At 45.8% G+C, this 17,612-nt stretch overlaps 1 protein-coding gene across 2 annotated transcripts; it reads left to right on the forward strand.

Moving 5' to 3' along the window:
* The first annotated feature begins 470 nt into the window (after nucleotides 1-470).
* On the forward strand, nucleotides 471-17,203 carry fgd6 (FYVE, RhoGEF and PH domain containing 6). 2 transcript variants are annotated; one of them, XM_035604814.2, is made up of 21 exons: nucleotides 471-747; nucleotides 2,556-4,563; nucleotides 7,608-7,737; nucleotides 9,055-9,122; nucleotides 9,236-9,266; nucleotides 11,220-11,371; nucleotides 11,758-11,914; nucleotides 12,132-12,219; nucleotides 12,666-12,716; nucleotides 12,825-12,883; nucleotides 12,983-13,054; nucleotides 13,195-13,263; nucleotides 13,354-13,437; nucleotides 13,646-13,725; nucleotides 13,831-13,933; nucleotides 14,025-14,168; nucleotides 14,424-14,526; nucleotides 14,891-14,985; nucleotides 15,082-15,210; nucleotides 15,294-15,442; nucleotides 15,583-17,203. In XM_035604814.2, exons 1-21 carry the CDS (start codon nucleotides 738-740, stop codon nucleotides 15,623-15,625), a joined length of 3,825 nt encoding a protein of 1,274 aa, XP_035460707.2. In that variant the 5' UTR covers nucleotides 471-737; the 3' UTR covers nucleotides 15,626-17,203. The 2 variants fall into 2 exon arrangements, with proteins under 2 accessions (XP_035460707.2, XP_035460698.2); XM_035604805.2 differs by having other exon boundaries at nucleotides 474-747; nucleotides 2,556-4,587.
* Nucleotides 17,204-17,612: the final 409 nt, after the last annotated feature.

Raw genomic sequence — 17,612 nt, forward strand, 5'->3', positions numbered from 1 at the left:
GGATTTTTTTTTTTTTAAATCTGATGCATTTTGGGGGATTTTTTAATGTGGCATGCGACCTGGGGCAAAGCCTTCATGTGAACAAGAAATTGAAATTACATTTTTTTGTTTGTTATTTTGTACTCGCACAAAACCAAAAACTTGTGCAGGAGGTGTGTGCAAAAAGTTGTTTTTTTGTTGTTGTTTTTTTACAAAAAGTGAGTGCCATTTAAAAAAAGAAATTTTGAGTTTTTTTATGTAGGGTGTGAGGTAATTGAGGACATTGCAGTTTAAGAGACTCATTTCGTTAAAAAAAAAGGTTTTTGATTTCATGTTGTACAATTGACATTTGTATCTCACTGTCTGAAAGTATGAACAGATGAACACTTTTTTTATTCACGTTTTTTTTTTTGCTTTCGACAATACGTTTATTTTGAAAGGTGAAACCGGAAACGCGTTGTTTCGTCGCATCGTACTTGACGCTTGTTGGGAAAAAAAAGCACCGTGGCCCCCCAAAAAAAAAAAAAAAAAACTTCGGGAAAAATGGAAAAAGTAACAGAAGTAAAGACTTTATCCGCGCGGCCGCTGCAGCGATAAGGACTCGACCGGCGGGTGGACGTTGCACGTTTCTCCCCCCCCCCCCCCCAGGCGGAGAGGGTTTTCTTCCCAAACTGACTATGGAGTCGACCGCGGAGTTCCTCGCACTTCCATTGAAAGGCTGAAAAGTTGCTCATGGAGAAAGGAGCACGTCGGGAGTCATGAGCACAGGTTCGTTGAAGTTAGAGACACACACACACACACACACACACACACACACACACACACACACACACACATAAAGCATGTAATGGTTACATGAAACTTAACTGCTTTACTTTGCGTAAACGTTTAATCGCCGGAAACCCGTGAAAAGATTGGATGTGGTAACGGTCGACAGGAGCATCCACTCTGTTTTTTTCTTTCACTCAGCCGCACTTTAATTACAGTTTTTCTCAATAACAGCTTGTGAAAAAGGATGTAAGAAGAAGAAAAAAGAGGAGTCCGCCTGTGTTGCAGTGACATCATAAGTCACATTAAAAGAATCTAAACATAAAATCCCTTCCTCCGTTTTGTTGTTGCAGCCGCAAGTTTGCAGCTGGATGCGGAGTTCAATCCTTTGTCTTTAAAACATCTGTCCTGCTGTTTGCGCTGCACCAAGTTCGGACTCCGTTTAAAAACCACGCGTTTTAATGTTTCCCCTGATGCCAGTTGATTTTTAAATATCACGTGACAAAGACTAATAACTCTTATAGTGTCGCTAGTGTGTTCTGATCGATTCGGCTCGTCGATGGAACACGAGAGCCATAGTTGGGATCAAGCGGCGGATCCGTTCTGCCTGCCCACCGCCGCCATCCACGGGGGATTTTGCCGTCGTTTCTTGGGGTTAGTGATCGGCGTGCCACGTCTTATGGGAGAACATTTCTGATATACAACCCACGCCGAATTGAAGAGTGCATCTTAGGGATTAATAATATACCTGAATGACCGTCCTTGGATGTCGGGATCTGTGTGTACCGGCGGAATGAGATTAAAGTTGGCGATTTGCGGACGGAGTCTGGAGCGTGTGGACGCAGTTATTGTGGGCAGCGCTTTTTTTTTTTTTTTTTTTTGGGGGGGTTGTTGGCCCTTTTCGGAAACATCCGCTCGATGACTCCACTTCTCGTGGTGTCGGCAGGCCAACAAGTTTTCAGCGGAAAATGTGGCCTACAATGTTAATTCACAGCTTTAGGAAGAACAAAAAGACAAAAAAAAAAACCGCATAGTGTGGAGACTTTTACAGCTTTTGTTGAAACTGTCTGACTGGAAGATTTGAATAAGGCTGTTGGATGGAGTTATGAGGATGGGGATATAATATGAAAGCAATAAAGATGAGTAACTCAGTTCTGACAGTGTAACATAAACCATGTCCTGACAACATGTGAAGACAACATGGATCATAAATCAGTGCTGTCATCAGAAGGACATAACTGAAACATGCTCTTGTTTATCTGTAGTAATGTTTGCCGCCGTGGTTTACACAGTTTTTAATTTGGCGAAAGAGGCAGAAACATTCCGGGCGTGCCGACCTCCTTCAGGAGCAGGAAGGAGGTCTCCGATTCAATTATGAATCTGAAATTTGCTAAATCCGGTTTAACCTTTTGTTTTATCGCCGCAACGAGATCTTAAAAGAGATGCCGACTATCGAGTTATTACTTAACAACAACACGGTTCAGAAAAAATGTTTTAATTACTAAAGTCACTTTTTTTTAAGAAGAACTTCTCCTCCTCTGACCCTTAAGGAGTGACCTCTTGACCCTTGTCCTAACCACAGCTTGCAGCTGTCTATGGGCTCCGGATGAATGAAGCGTGCTGTGTGTGTGTGTGTGTGTGTGTGTGTGTGTGTGTGTGTGTGTGTGTGTGTGTGTGTGTGTGTGCGTGTGCGTGGGTGCGTGTGCGCGTGTGCGTGGGTGGGTGATTCATTTTAGAAAAGGAAGTTTGAGGGAATAATGTTTGACTTTTCCTGTAACACTTCTCCTCCCTCCCTCCTGTACGTGCAGGTGTGAAGAAGCCTCCACTAGCTCCCAAACCTAAACTTCCTGCCACCGCCAAACCCTCTCCCCCGCCCATCGCCCCCAAACCGGGGATCGTCCTCACCCAGTCCCCGGCCGTCTCCCAGCCATCCCCGGCCACGCTCAAGAGGGCGAAGCCGGCGCTCGCGCCCAAGCCGTGCATCCCCAAGTCCTTGGCCTCTTCTCCGCCCCCGCCGCCCAAACCCGCCGGAGCCCTTATCATATCTCAGGAACAGCAGGAAGCGCTGGACAATAGCCTCTCGCTCCTCAACTCCAGAAATGGGATTTTATCAGAGTCGCACAAACGCGAGTCGGACTACATCATCCCCACCTGCTCCTGCGGGCTGCGCGACTGCTCCCAGTGCCGGCGGCTGGAAAACGGAAGTGTGACCGAGATCGGGGGCGGCGATTTGCACAGAGAGCCGCAGCGGAATGGGGTTTCCACGGAGGGGCTCGCGGGGACCGGGATGGGGCCACAGGAGAAAGCGGAGACGCGGGGGGAGGGGGTAGCGGCGCAGAAGGGCGAAGCCGGAGGGATTAGCAAAAAGCCCAGGGATAAACCTCAAAGACACAGACACCTGGACAGGGAGGCGCAGAGGGAGAAAGTCTCAGAGGCTGTGAAACATCAGGAAAGTGCAGAGCCTGAACAGACCGAGGACCAAAACACAGACTTAACGGACTCTCCGCCGGCCTGTGATGTTGCTGGCAGCATCATTGTCTTCTCGAGTATCACTCTATCTGCAGAATCCTTTCAGGTAGAATACGACGAGCCTTTCAGGGACGCCTGCCCCGCCAGGCTGCCCCCTGAACTGCAGGTCCCTGCCGCCCCCAGTAAGCCTCTCCCGGTTCCGCACCCGCGTAAACATAAAAAGCCGGCCCTGGTGAGGCAGGATGGCGTGGAGGGGAGCGGTGCCCAGGACCCGTCGGCGGAGGAACGGGCGCAGGGGACCGAGGTGCGAGAAGCCGAGGGGAGACTGAGTCTAGCTGGTCTGTCGGAGGGGGGGGAGCTCACACAGGACACGAGTGACGACTCTTTACCCCAAAAAGACTCAGGGATGGAGGACAGCGAGTCGGACGCGCCCGTGCCCCCTCCCCGACAGACCTCCCTCTCGCCTCGCCTCCACAGAACAGTCCACGCACCCCACTGTCTTAACAAAAACACCTCCCACTCCTTAGACCTGCTCTCGCAACCCGACTCCGCGAGTCACAAAACGGAGGGCGAGGACCGCCGGGCGGAGGACGACGAGGAGGACGGGTACGGCGACTTTGCGCGGTACCCGATCACCCACAGCCTCCCCAAGCAGATCAAGCTGGGCTGCCACCCGCCGCTGGCGAACGCCAGGAAAGCCCTCTCCGCCGAGGACCAGCCGTTCCCGAGGGCGCCGCCCAGAAAACCTCAAAGACACAGCATGCCAGCGGCCCCGCCGCCCTCCATCTGCCCGCCTGCACCTCCACACGCCAACACCCCCATGAGGGAGCTGCCCGCGCCCCCTCAGGAGAAGACCGCCTGGCGCTTCACCCGACCCTGCGTGACCTTCTTCAGCCGGCAGATGCCCACCAGGAGCAGCGTGCCGCCCAAGGGCCGAGCGCCAGCGCTGGGGGGCAAGCAGAGGGCGCAGTCCTTCTCCGCCGCCGACCTGGCGACCCGGGCCAACTCTCAAAAGAGGGGCCTCTCCTTCCGGAAGCTGCTGGAGCTCCGGCTGTCCGTCAAGATGCTGCCGAAGCTGCTGGCCAAGGGCGGGCAGTCGCTGGACTGCACCAGCGTGGAGTCGACCCGGGGGGAGAGGAGCCAGGAGCGGCCCAACAGCTGCATAGGGGGGGCGGCGGATATCTGCGGGGAAGGCGTGGAGGAGTCGGTGGAGTACGAGAACGTGCCGCTGTACGAGGAGATCCCCGAGTACATGAACCTGCCGTTCCACGGCGCGAGGCTCGGGTGGCCCGGTGACCTCGAGGCGGCGGATTCCGACATCTACGAAGTGCAGGATCCATATCACAGGTGCCGAGACCATGAATACGAGAGGTACAGTATCTAGCTGAAAGTGTGTTTTGAAGTTTGTCTTTTCTTAAGGCATTTATTTTAATAACAGAATCATTTACATCTAAAATAGTTTTTGTGGCATTTTATGTATTTATTAGAGGGATTACAGTAGAGATCTTTGGAAATGAAAGGCCTCATATTTTATGTTCTTATGATTTATCTTATTTACCTCAACAATTTAATTTCTATGTCTATGAAAGGGTCAGAAAGTTTGTTTTTGTCTTTCTGTCAGTGCAGAAAACACAGAAAAAGAAAAAAATGGCTGCTTCTGTTTGTGTGAAAGCAGTGTGGGAACCGTTGTGTTCGCGACAGGTTGCACATGAGCGCGTTTTCTAATGTACATCAAGAGCGTGAAAGTCGGCCTTGGAACCGGTGGCATTGACTTTTTTGAATAGAGCATTGATGTTGCAGCAGGTCGGCCTGTTTTCCTGTGGGTTATTTTCAGTGGCCGGGGCAGGAAATGTCTGAGAATCGCAGAAACGCCACACGGCTCTCTAGAACAGGGAAAAATAAACCTCCGGCAACCACCAGCCTCCTCCTCCTCCTCCTCCTCCTCCTCGTCAGCAGCGCCCGCCCTCGCACTGTTTAGCCTCTTCCTAACCTCATCACTGCCGTTCTTCTCCTGCGTCTCTGTGAGTAAATCTGAGGGGTGTTTTTGTTCTCGTCCTGAATACATGAATAAATAACTGCCACCTATATAAAAAAAAAAAAAAGCGCGCTGCACATGAAAGGAGAGCATTGTGAAATACAGTATGTAAGGAAAAGCTTGAATTATTAATGAGGTGATGACCGGTAATAGAACACGAATGACAGTAACATATTCGTCGTGGGAAAATCAACGACTGTCACAGAGATGAATAAATTACTTGACAGAAACCTGACCGGTTTCGTGACATTGCAGATATGAATTACAAGCTAAATCTCTCTTGTCGTTGTTTCTTGGCTCAAAAACAAACAATAACTGCTCATTGAATTACATAGAAGTCTATTAATGTGTTTGTTCTTCCATAAGAGGGCCTCTAATGGAAAAAATAAGGCCTCTACTGTAGGTAAAACCTTACAGGTGGTTATGAACACAGCTTCCACTTCAATTTTTATTTTTATTATTTATTAATTTGTCACTTATTTCTTCAATTAACCAATTAATAATTTTCAAATGGCTTGTTTTGTCAAACCATAGCTAAAAGATATTCATTCAACTGCAGAGAAAAACAAACATGTGGCATCTTTTAAACCATAAAACCAAAACAATGAGCTAAAAGAAGCTAAAAATGCCTCTTTCTCTCATCGATTTATTGATCAAGAAGCTAAAACGGGAGAATCTTTGGCATGTTTTCCTCGGCAAACGACGACGAACAACTGATCGATTGTCAGAATCTTCCGTTCACCGCCGGTTCTCAAGAGTTCAAGTGTCAGTTAAACAGGGACAAGGGACTCGGGCCGTCCGGTCCCATTCATGCCGTTAAGATCTTATTGAGTCGCTCGGTGCTCGATCACGGGCCCAGACTGTTCCCATGATAGATGGCATGGTTCCTGTCCTGTCTGAAAGTGGGGCACTGACTAGCGATGAGGTCATGGGACCATGTGAGGTGGCGCAGAGGTGCGACGGTGTGAAATCAGCCGTTAGAAGGGGGGGGGGGGTGTTAGTGTGTCAGACAGAGGCAGCGAGCGGTGGATCTGTAGTAGTTTTCCCAGGCATCCTGAGCCCGTTACGTTTATGTAAGTAGCCTTCGGGCTGTAAACAAGTGGCGCTCTGTGCCGGATCCAGTGTGCTGGAATGCTCGACGATGGTGAGAGAGAAAAGCTGCGAGCGAGGAGGAGGAAGAAGTTCAGTAAGGAGTGAGTTGTGCAAACGAAATTGAGGTGAAAGAAACCGTCGCGAGGCCGCGTAAGAGAAACAGGGAAGTGGACAGAGTGCTGATGGGAGTGAAAGGAAGTGGGAGAATTCTTTGGAGTCCCACTGTCTTTCCTGTCTCATTTTTTTTCTTTTTTAATTCTGAGCCCGTCACCCTCCTTCGCCAGGGGTCACATCACCCACAAACCTCAATCAAGAGTCGCGTTAGTTCCCCTCGGTGCATCCGTCTTCAGAATGAGACGACTTAATTCCACGGGGACGACAATCAGAAGCTGGATCACAACACCGGTGAAAACACACAATGCGTGTTGCCGCTTGTACCAACGTGGCAAACAAACACCACAGTTAGTGGCCTGCAGCGGCGTTTGGTGAAGATGGAGCGTGTAGAAATACAGGTTTTTTGAATTTCTCTGGTAGAAAAAACACTTTGTTGTTGTGCATATTTAAACATAAAAACCGTTTGACAGAGCTGAAATCAATATTTACAATGTGACAAATGTCCCTCAAGATTTCCTACACTGGACATTTCGAGAATTGATGGTGCTTGAGATGAACAGTGTCTCATGAATCATTCGATTATGGCTGCAAATTGATATATTTACTGATTATTTTCTGAATGAATCGGGTTATTTGTTTGGTTTCTAGACAGTCGTCAAATTGTAAAAATGGGTTGATCGGAAATTCCCTAAAGCCCTAAGGTGACATCTTAAAATTTCTTATGTTGTCTAATAAATTTATTACAATAGGAGATAAAAAATACGGGCAAATATTCAATTGTAAATTGATTTTATATATTTTTTGCTACAAATGCTCGACAAATAATTTGAATGATAGTTCCTGTATTTTTATATTCTTCTCGGCCAGTATTGAAATTCTATCCTATTGTTATAGATGTTGTTTCAGTGTAAACAGTATTTTTTCTTTGTAGAATATCTTTGGTTGAGCTTTGTCCTGACTCATTGTCGCGTGTTCAGTTTATCTCCCGTGTTGCACAAACCTCCGCGTGACACATTCTTTCATCTTTATTTATCCAGGGAGGGTACCTCTTCTTTTTTCTTTTTTCTGAGCACACACACACGCACCCGTGCTCCTTCTTCTCATTTGTTGTGTTGAACGTTCAAGTCTCTCTGCTTCCGTTTTCGAGCAGCGACTGGCTGGGGCAGGACGTCCACTCTGAAGAAGACGAGGAGGAAGAGGAGGAGGAGATCCACAGTTCAGATGAAGAGGACAGCAGCTCCACCTCCAGCAAGGAGCACCTGGACGAGGCAGACAGACAGGTGATCACCCTGTTACACAGCCATCTGCTGACCGACTACAAAGTAATCATGTGATGCATGGAACTGAAACGGAAATGTTTTACCTGGACTGGAAATGCAAGATCATTTCCATGTGTAGGCCGCTGCCAAACCTAATAAAGATTTATTGCATTTCAGTATGAAAACACGTCACCAGTGGTGAAACATCCATGTTCTCATTTTTTATACTGTAGCTGGGGAAAATAAATATGAGCTGCCTTTAAAAGTGGCTGGTAATTGCGCATTGTGAGATTATTGGTTAAAATAAATGAAAACATTCACTTTTGCAGTTAAATTTGACAAACGAATTACGCGTTTTCTGATTTAATCCTCAGACACACTAGTTGTGCTTTATCTTATTATGTTAGCAATAATCTAATGAATGCTAAGAGACTTAAACACGTAAAAAATGTCCACCCAAAGTTTTTAGTGAAGTCAGAAAACATCAACAATAACTCTGCAAAAGAAATGTTTTTAATCTATCGACACAGATTTACCTCGCAACTCATTCCTAATCCCCCCGGATTAATGACGTCAGTGCTCTTATTCACACTCAAGACATGTGGGGGAAAAAACATTTACAGGAAGAAAAAAAATGTCTCTGAGCTCTTTTCAAACATGATGTCAGCAGATGAAACCGTCCCGAGTGTTATTATAGATCACACAATGGGCGAGTCGTATCGCTGAACTGTCGCTGCACGAGAGATAGCGTGCACACACGCTGCCAAGTGAGCTTGTTGCATGTCACAGCTTTCCACAAGTGTGTGTGTGTGTGTGTTTAAAGAGGGGGGGGTGGTGAGCAAACACAGAAGGGTTACAGGTTCAGGAATAGCTCCCTCACTGTCTGACAGAGGTTTTTTCGTCCTGTGTGACCCTCTCCGCGATGCCGCTGCCCCTCGAAGCCTCCAGGGTATCACCAACCCAGGCTCCGATAGGACCAGTGGGCCATTTCAGTAGAGAGGGGGGGCCAAGGCCGCCGGCCAAATTAAGTCATTGAGAGGCCGCCCCATTACCATTCAACAGCACACACCATCCAGAGAGAGAGAGAGAGAGAGAGGAGAGGGACGTTGGAGGGGGGAAATGTTGCTGCTCCACTTTCAGGCTCCGGGTTGAGCTTGTTGTTGTTTGTGAGACTGTAAAACTCCCGGTCCCGATGCGTGTAAACGCCGGCGAGGGATCCAGCGATCATGGTGGTTTGCGGTGAACCTGTGAGTGACGGCGACGTATTTTCCGCGAAGGTCAGTCGACCGCGGCCTCGTCTGACTGACCCTGTGTTGTGTCGTCTGCTCTTTTCTCCAGCAAGAGGACGAGATGAAGAGGAAGAAGGTGGTGCACATCGCCCAGGAGATCATGAGCTCGGAGAAAGTGTGAGTGGTTTAGTAATGAAGCCGGAAAAAACACATGACAAAACTCTTCAAGTAGCAGCTCTGCTTCAAAAAACAAAAAGCCAAAATGTGACGTATCTCTGCTCTTTTATCAGATTCGTGGACGTCCTGAAGCTTCTACACATAGTAAGTATCCCATTTATTTAAATCATATTCAGCGAGGCGCCGTTTCTGCTGCGGCGGAACAAACGAGCGCCAAACATAATGAATCTCACTTGTAGGTTTTGTTCCGCGCGGCAACACTTGTGATTGTTTTGAACCGTGATCTAAGCTTTTTCGGGGGGATGGACATGAACGAGAGAGCTCCTGGCACACAAAGTTGAATAATGCCGTTATTCCACAGCTGAGGCTGAAGTTTTTTGGGGGGTTTTCCCGGGGGTTGGCAGTGGGCAGGTAACGCCGCAAAATGAGGGAGGAGGCGGCGCTTTGATCAGTCCCGTCGCAAAGGAGCGCTGTCAGGCGAGTTGGTGTTTTTATTAAAAAGAAAAAAGAGAGATGAGAAATTGAGACTGTTGAGGTTGAGGTGAGCTGAGCTGTGTAGTTTGACTTTATTTCCCGTACTTTACTTTAGAAAAAGAACATTTCACATTAAAAACAGTGGATTGACTCGATACCAGAACAAGAACAGGTTCTTTCAGGGTCACAACATGCACCTTAATAATTCCTGGCTGACATTCAACAGTATTTTTTAAAGAGATGATGAATGTGACTAATAATTATATTCATCATCAATGAATCTTGTGATTATTTTATTCATTCATTGGATAATAATTTGGCTCGTAAAGCATCAGGAAAAAAATTTAAAAAACAGCACCGTCAGATGATATTAATATAATAAATAAAGAATGTTCTACTTAACTGTAAATGATGGCAAAGAAAAAAAAGAAAATTCTCACATTTTAGAATCTGGAACCAAAAAATATTTGAAATTTTTATCTTGAAAAAATTACTTCAAATATAGATTGAGTATTCAGGTGATGACTTCAGCTCTGCGTCTACGTCAGGTGTAACATTTGGCCTGAAAGCTGTTTGTTTATGTATAATACCAAGGACAGACTCTGTCCTGAGTGGGATCCCAGCTGAGAGGGTTCAGCCCCACACTGAGGGGGAGGTCGAGGGTCCACCTGTCTGGCCGCCTCAGACGTGACTTTAGGGAAAACCGCCGCAGGATTAGTAGAAAACGTCGTCCTGTGGCCCGGTGACGGGGGGGGGGGGGGCGAGGCCACAGAGCTCTGTCCAAGAAAAGAGGTCAGCTCACATTCTTCTCCGGCCGCCCGACGGCCCGGCCGAGCAGCAGCTGCTTCCTCGGGCCACAGAGACGACATCCAGTCCACACACACATGCCTCACATAATCCTGTGTGTGTGTGTGTGTGTGTGTGTGTGTGTGTGTGCGCACAGTATGTGTATTGTGTGTGTGTGTGTGTGTGTGTGATGGTGGGTGCGTGGGTTGGCAAATGTGTGTGCACATACTTTGTGGCAGTTTTTTTTCTCATTTGAACTTTTAATTCTTGACCCACGTTCATGTTTGTTTAGTGACTGTTAAGATGGTGGTTCGTCATTTTACGAACTGGAAGTTGATGATGGTGCATGATATTTAAGTGAGGGGCAGGACCTGGAGGATTCTTAATTAGATTGTGTTGTCGTTTGTTGTTGTTGTTGTTGTTGTTGTTGTTGCTGCTATGAAAAACTCGATCAGAGGGAGTTTCAGCAACGCGATGAGAACAGTCTATAAAGATCTAGAGGCTTGAACACGTGCGTGCGTGTGTGCACTGTGTTAACCAGGACACTGGGATCCTGCGTGGCCTCCCTGCTTCCTTCCAGGTGGATGTATGTGTTGGCACACTGGACAAAGTCAAGAGTGCTGACTCAGCTGGGTGTGTGTGTGTGTGTCATATACGTGCAGAGGGGCGGAGGAGGGGGCAGTTAATGAGGTGATAACCAGGTGTTCCTGTTAAGTTACAGTGTGTTGTCATGTGTCACTGTATGTACGTGTGTGTGTGCGTGTGTGAAATTGATCAACTGAATAAATCCTGTATGTGTGTGTGTGTGTGTGTGTGTGTGTGTGTGTGTCCTTTCAGGACTTTCGCGATGCCGTCGCCAAGGCAACCCGTCAGAATGGGAAGCCGGTGGTGGACGAGCGGATCCTCAATCAGATCCTGTATTACCTCCCACAACTCTACCAGCTCAACAGAGACCTGCAGAGAGAGCTGGAGGAGAGGGTGGCTCACTGGTACACACACTGCACACACACACACACGCACACACAGTCATAAGACTTAGCAATACGTCAGATAAAAAGTTATTATGTTATATAAACATCATCATATTATCTAAACCACCAATAAAAAAGGAAATTCAGATGTTGAATTTATGATCCAGACTGTTGTAAAAGTTGGATATGACATTTTGCAGGTCTCAATGTTCAATGTTGACCTACTGTAATTATTTTATACAATTAATAATAATATAATATATATAAATGCAGTTTTACCATGCATTGAAAACGATGCTTTTACAAAAAGAAAGAAAAATGTGTTAAGTGGGGATTTGTTGACAATACAAACATTTTTTTATCTGAGCTTCTCCCCTGAACTCTTCACGTGCGTCCGGTTTCAGGAGCGACCACCAGAGGCTGTCGGACATCTTTGTGCAGAAGGGTCCGTACCTGAAGATGTACTCCACTTACATCCGCCAGTTCGACAACAACGTGGCGCTGCTGGACGAGCAGTGCCGCAAGAACCCAGCGTTCGCCGCCGTCGTCCGGGAGTTCGAGGTAAGAGTCGCAAACGGGGGGAGTTTTAATCCAAGAGATTATTTATGTTACATAATGTGTTGAATAATGTTTCAGGGGCCTTTAAAGCTCCACGGCAACAACAGACATTCAAAATATCCTCAGTCGTCAAAAAGTGCCATCGTCATCTCCAGTGCTTGTTTTGAAACGTCAGCGTCCGTGTGTGTTTGTGTGTGTGTGTGTGTGTGTTTTGTCCCAGACGAGTCCGAGATGTGCCAGCCTGGCCCTGAAACACTACCTGCTGAAGCCAGTGCAGAGAATCCCTCAGTACCAGCTGCTGCTCACGGGTACGAAACACGTTCACTCCTCCTCCTCCTCCCGGTCTGCTCTGCAAATGTCTAAAGGTCGACGCCGGTTTATTGAATCACGGCATCTCTTTTATTGGCAGCATGTGAATAAAACTCGGGTGACCGAGGTTTGGGCTCTTCCTGTTTCAGGTGTTTGATTCTGTACTGACACCTGGTGGAGAGTCACAGTAACAGAAACCAGGAGAAACAGCCAAAACAGATTTCCCAGAGAGGCTGACAGCAATTTTAAAAATTACATTTTATAATATATGTCTTTATGTTTCCTCCTTGTTCCAATCCTTAGAATAAATATTATTTTCTTGTAGTCGGAAGGTTTTCAGAAAACTTTGTTGGACTTCTTGACATCCACTTCTTTTCCTTTGTTTCTCATCTGTGCTCATCTGGATGTTCACACTTTTGAAAATCTCCTCTCCGTTTTTCATCAGATTATCTGAAGAACCTCCCAGAGGACTCTGAGGATTACAAAGACACACAAGGTCAGACACAGGACAAGACTCGCCGTTAGTGTCCACCGGGATTATCATTTGTGCTCAGAGAACTGAAAACCAAAACACAAATCTTTTTATCTATGCTTATCCACACAGCCGCCCTCAGTATCGTGAAGGAAGTGGCCAACCACGCTAACGACATCATGAAACAAGGGGTAAAGATGAATTTCATTTAACACTTGGAAGTTTTACAGTCATCCTCTACTTCGGTATCGAGTTTTTTTACTCATCTCTCTGGTGTTGTTTTTTTTCAGGATAACTTCCAGAAGCTGATGCAGATTCAGTACAGCCTCAACGGTCACCACGAGATCGTCCAGCCCGGCAGGGTGAGTCACACCAGTATATAAAATAAATATAAAATCCCACCCGGAAATACAGTGAGACACAGAAACACAATATTCACAACTTAACATTTAATTTACATGCAATTTAAATACCAAGTGTCACAATGTCCATATGTTTGCAGGTGTTTCTGAAGGAGGGAACACTCATGAAACTGTCCAGGAAGGTCATGCAGCCGCGGGTGTTTTTTCTGGTGAGCAAATATGCCGTCACCTGTGACCTCATGCAGCTCATGTTGTTTTTTTAAACGTTTGTCTTTCCTTTTAATTTCTGTTTTGTCCAGTTTAATGATGCACTCATGTACACCACCCCGGTCCAGTCTGGCCAGTACAAACTCAACAGTGTCCTCTCACTGGCCGGGATGAAGGTGAGAGACTGACAGATTTTTATTTTCCTTTTCCTTTATTTTTGTTGTGTGCTGCTGATTCCCAGTCCTATAAAATTTTCAGTGTTTATCAACAGCCAAAACACTGGCTGGAATGAATCATTGATGCATGGTGGCTGAGTTTGCTGCAGCAACATTTTTAACGCTGCACAGTCTCTGGTGGTGATGTGTGGATTTGTGTGTGTTCCAGGTGAGTAAGCCGAGCCAGGAGGCCTATCAGAACGAGCTGAACATCGAGAGCGTCGAGCGCTCTTTCATCCTGTCTGCCGGGTCAGCGCCTGACGATTACATTCCCACATTTCCAACTTTTAAAAATTCATAACTTTTGTTGCCGTAGCTGAGGGGGTTCTGACGTTTGATTGTGTTTCGCCGCAGCTCGGCTACAGAGCGAGACGAGTGGCTGGAGGCCATCGCCAAGGCCATCGACGACTACACCAAGAAGAAAATAACATTCATATCGAGTCGAAGTCAAGAGGAGGTGAAAAACATAAATCTTTCGTTAAGTGCTTTGAGATTCATTTTCCCCACAATGCATCGACGTCAACCCTTTATCTCTCTCTCAACGTCAGGCTGAGTGCGTCGTGGACAGCGGGGCTCCGTTGGGTTCGAAGGCTCCCATCTGGATCCCGGACCTGAGGGCCACCATGTGCATGATGTGCACCTGCGAGTTCACCCTCACCTGGAGGAGGCATCACTGTCGCGCTTGCGGAAAGGTCCGTACCGCGGTGACTGCAGCCGCTCCTCCGACACACAACACGATCATCTTGACCCTCTTCTCACTGCAATTCTGTCTGTGTGTGTGTGTGTGTGTGTGTGTGTGTGTGTGTGTGTGTGTGTGTGTGTGTGTGTGTGTGTGTGTGTGTGTGTGTGTGTGTGTGTGTGTGTGTGTGTGTGTGTGTGTGTGTGTGTGTGTGTGTGTGTGTGTGTGTGTGTGTGTGTGTGTGTGTGTGTGTGTGTGTGTGTGTCAGGTGGTGTGTCAGGCCTGCTCCGCCAATAAGTACTACCTGGAGTACTTGAAGAACCAGCCGGCACGTGTGTGTGATCACTGCTTTGCCAAGCTGCAGGAGAATAGTAAGTAAACAGGGGATTTCACTTATTCCTGGATTATAAAATCAGATTTAATGGATAAAGTCTTGTCATGATCTGTGTGTTTCACTGTGTCACTGAACCATGTAGTTCATTTTGACTCCATCACACACACACACACACACACACACACACACACATACACACACACACCCCCGTCGTCCTGTAGCCTGAAATAATCACTACAGCACCATCTGTGTATTAATTCGCCACTGAAATTAGTCCCCAACAAATTAACTATTTCCTGTAATTTCTGTAACATTTGATATACCTTTTGAAATAAAAAGAAATAAAATCGATAAATTCGATGTGGTAAAACCTTATTTTTGCACCATGTTTTTTTTCCTAGGTGACCGCTGTGCTTCCACATCAGTGTCTCCCATCAAATCCGGAGCTTTCTCCTTCACCAGAAAACAGAAGAAGATTCCTGCTGCACTAAAAGAGGTGAAGAAATAATATTTAACACTTCCTCAACACTCAGTGTCCTATTCCGCTTCAATGTAGCGGAGGTTTATTTTTTCCCTCGTGCTGCCTTCCCAGGTTTCTGCCAACACGGAGAACTCCTCCATGAGCGGCTACTTAAACCGGTCGAAGGGCAACAAGAAGCAGTGGAAGAGGCTGTGGTTCGTCATCAAGAACAAAGTGCTGTACACCTATGCTGCCAGCGAGGTACGCACAACTGTTTTGATTTGCTGTTTTTTGCCTCTTCTGCCTGTCGGTTGAGTGAAAGCGTCTCTTCCCCCCCCCCAAAGGACGTGGCGGCGCTGGAAAGTCAGCCTCTGCTCGGGTTCTTCCTGAGGGAGGAGAAGAACGGGCCGGCGCAGAAGCTGCAGTTCAAGCTGTACCACAAGAACACGCTGTTCTACATCTTCAAGGCCGACGACATCCCCACTGCACAGAGGTATCCGACTGGAAAGTGTCTTGATGCGATAATAACACAAACTACTCTTTAATAAACTTAAAAAACATTGAATAGCCGTGGGAGGTAAATTTAGATTGTGTGGAGCTAATTTTCTGTTTTTCTGTATTTTTATCTTCCAGATGGATCGAGGCCTTTCAAGAGGCAATGATTCTTGAACAGTAATCAACCTCTTTTTTAGCAGCGAAGTCGCACATCGCAGCCCCCGGAGCCAGTTGATAGACAACTCTTCGACCCCCCCCTGGTTGACATCAGGTCAGGAAGGGGGGAGGGGTCACCAGCTCAGGAAGGACTCCGGACGGACTGTTTAGTTCAAACAACAGAACTGAGAACTGGATTCTGTTTTTACATATTTTTCTACCAGCAGCAGCTGCTGTCGCTCAGCACCACCCGGCTGAGGTCAGAGTTCACAGTGAGCTACAGCTGTGGGTCAAAGGTCAAGTCCAGAAACGTGTGTGTGTGTGGAAGTGAGACCAAACAGTTGTCGGGGGCCATTGAAAAGCCCTTTGGAAAATCCTAGGAAGTCTTGGGATGATTTTTTATTTTTTATGCAAATGAATGAAGGAATCTTCTGTGTGAAATGAAACGTATGAAACTGTGCACCTTCATTCACGCACATTAATATTGGCCACACAATGTTAAAGATTATAAAGTAACCAACACACAAAAACACATCAAATATTAAAAATGATAAGGTGTTTGATCTAAATCACGGATTTAAAGTATCGCTGAGTCTAATCACGTGACATGTTGGGATTTTACTGTGAAGTTGATATTCAGCTCTTTAGGTTGATCTCTCTGGTTCAGAGATTTGTTTTTTTTAGATTTTAAATACCAAACATTTAGATCATGGGATAATAAAAAAACATCCTGGAGAAAACTGGAAATATCATGAATAATGTAGATATTTTTCATACAGTTCAAAATGTTTTTTTGTGTCTGTTTTGGCTCATTATAAATGGTTAATGGGTGAAACTGGACATATAAGAGCAACATTGACCCTTTTTTTAAGCGAAGAGCTAATATTTATAATAAAGAAATAGGGAGGTTTATTGTTTTGAAGAGCACAGGCTGCCACTTGTTTTTGGGAGTCAGGGTTTGTTATGAAATATGTTTGCATCAAAAAGCATTATTATTTTTTGTAAATGGTAAAAGATAACAGGTGCTTTTTTATGAGCGAATACTGTGGGAAGTATGCATGAACTGTATTTCAAAAGAAAGGAAACATTTTTAATTTTTGACATTGTGCCTTTATATCTCATGTTTTGAGATAAATTGCAATAATATAGGTGTTTTAAATTCTAAAGGACGAATTTAATATTCCGGTTCATAGGACTTAACTCACTTTGTAGCCAGGGTACATGAGGATTATAGTTTTTCAAAACAAGGTAATTTTTCAGGGTTTTTTTGTTCTTGGTAACCAAGTTGCACTACTCCATCATGGCAAATTAGTAGATTCCACTATTAAATAAAACCCCAAATCCTACTTTTTTAAATTGAAGAAATAAAATGGTTCATATTGTCATATTGTTGGCGTACAATTTTTAATTTGTGCCTCATTCAGATTTGGACTAATGAGGTTTACATCTGCAGAGCATGTGCTTCTTCTTCTTCTATTTCTTCATGATTGTACAGTAACATTTATAAACAGCCACTCTATCCGAGTTAGAGTCTCCTATAAACAATGTTTCTAAACTGTCAGGCAACAGTTTTTTAATAAAAAAAATATATGTATGTAAATAATATCCTGTGCCTCTTGTATTAATTTCCTGATTTGTTATTCCAGAGGATGAAAATACAGTACACGCCTCACAGAATCACAAACCACCGCCAGCACTTAATTGCAGAGCGAAGACGGATGTGTGTGGGAGGGCCGGAGTTCACAGGCATCTGTTTGCGTCGGGTCCGGGGAAGTCTGGGTCGCACTTTTGAGTTGGCCAATAAATTTAAGAGATAAGGAAATTATTAACATGCCAAAGCTTTGAATTTCACTGTGGCTTCATGCTCTGGTTCCCTTCTTATCTCCCTCAGCGGTGACACTGGTCTGTCCTGAGTTCAAGTCTGTGTCAGGAAACATCGGATCTGCTGATATTCCAGCGTTGATCGCTTGATTTCCATATTTACCTTCTACAAAACATACATTCTTTCATTT

This window comes from Scophthalmus maximus, chromosome 12 (assembly GCF_022379125.1).
Source record: "Scophthalmus maximus strain ysfricsl-2021 chromosome 12, ASM2237912v1, whole genome shotgun sequence".
Lineage (NCBI taxonomy): Eukaryota > Metazoa > Chordata > Actinopteri > Pleuronectiformes > Scophthalmidae > Scophthalmus > Scophthalmus maximus.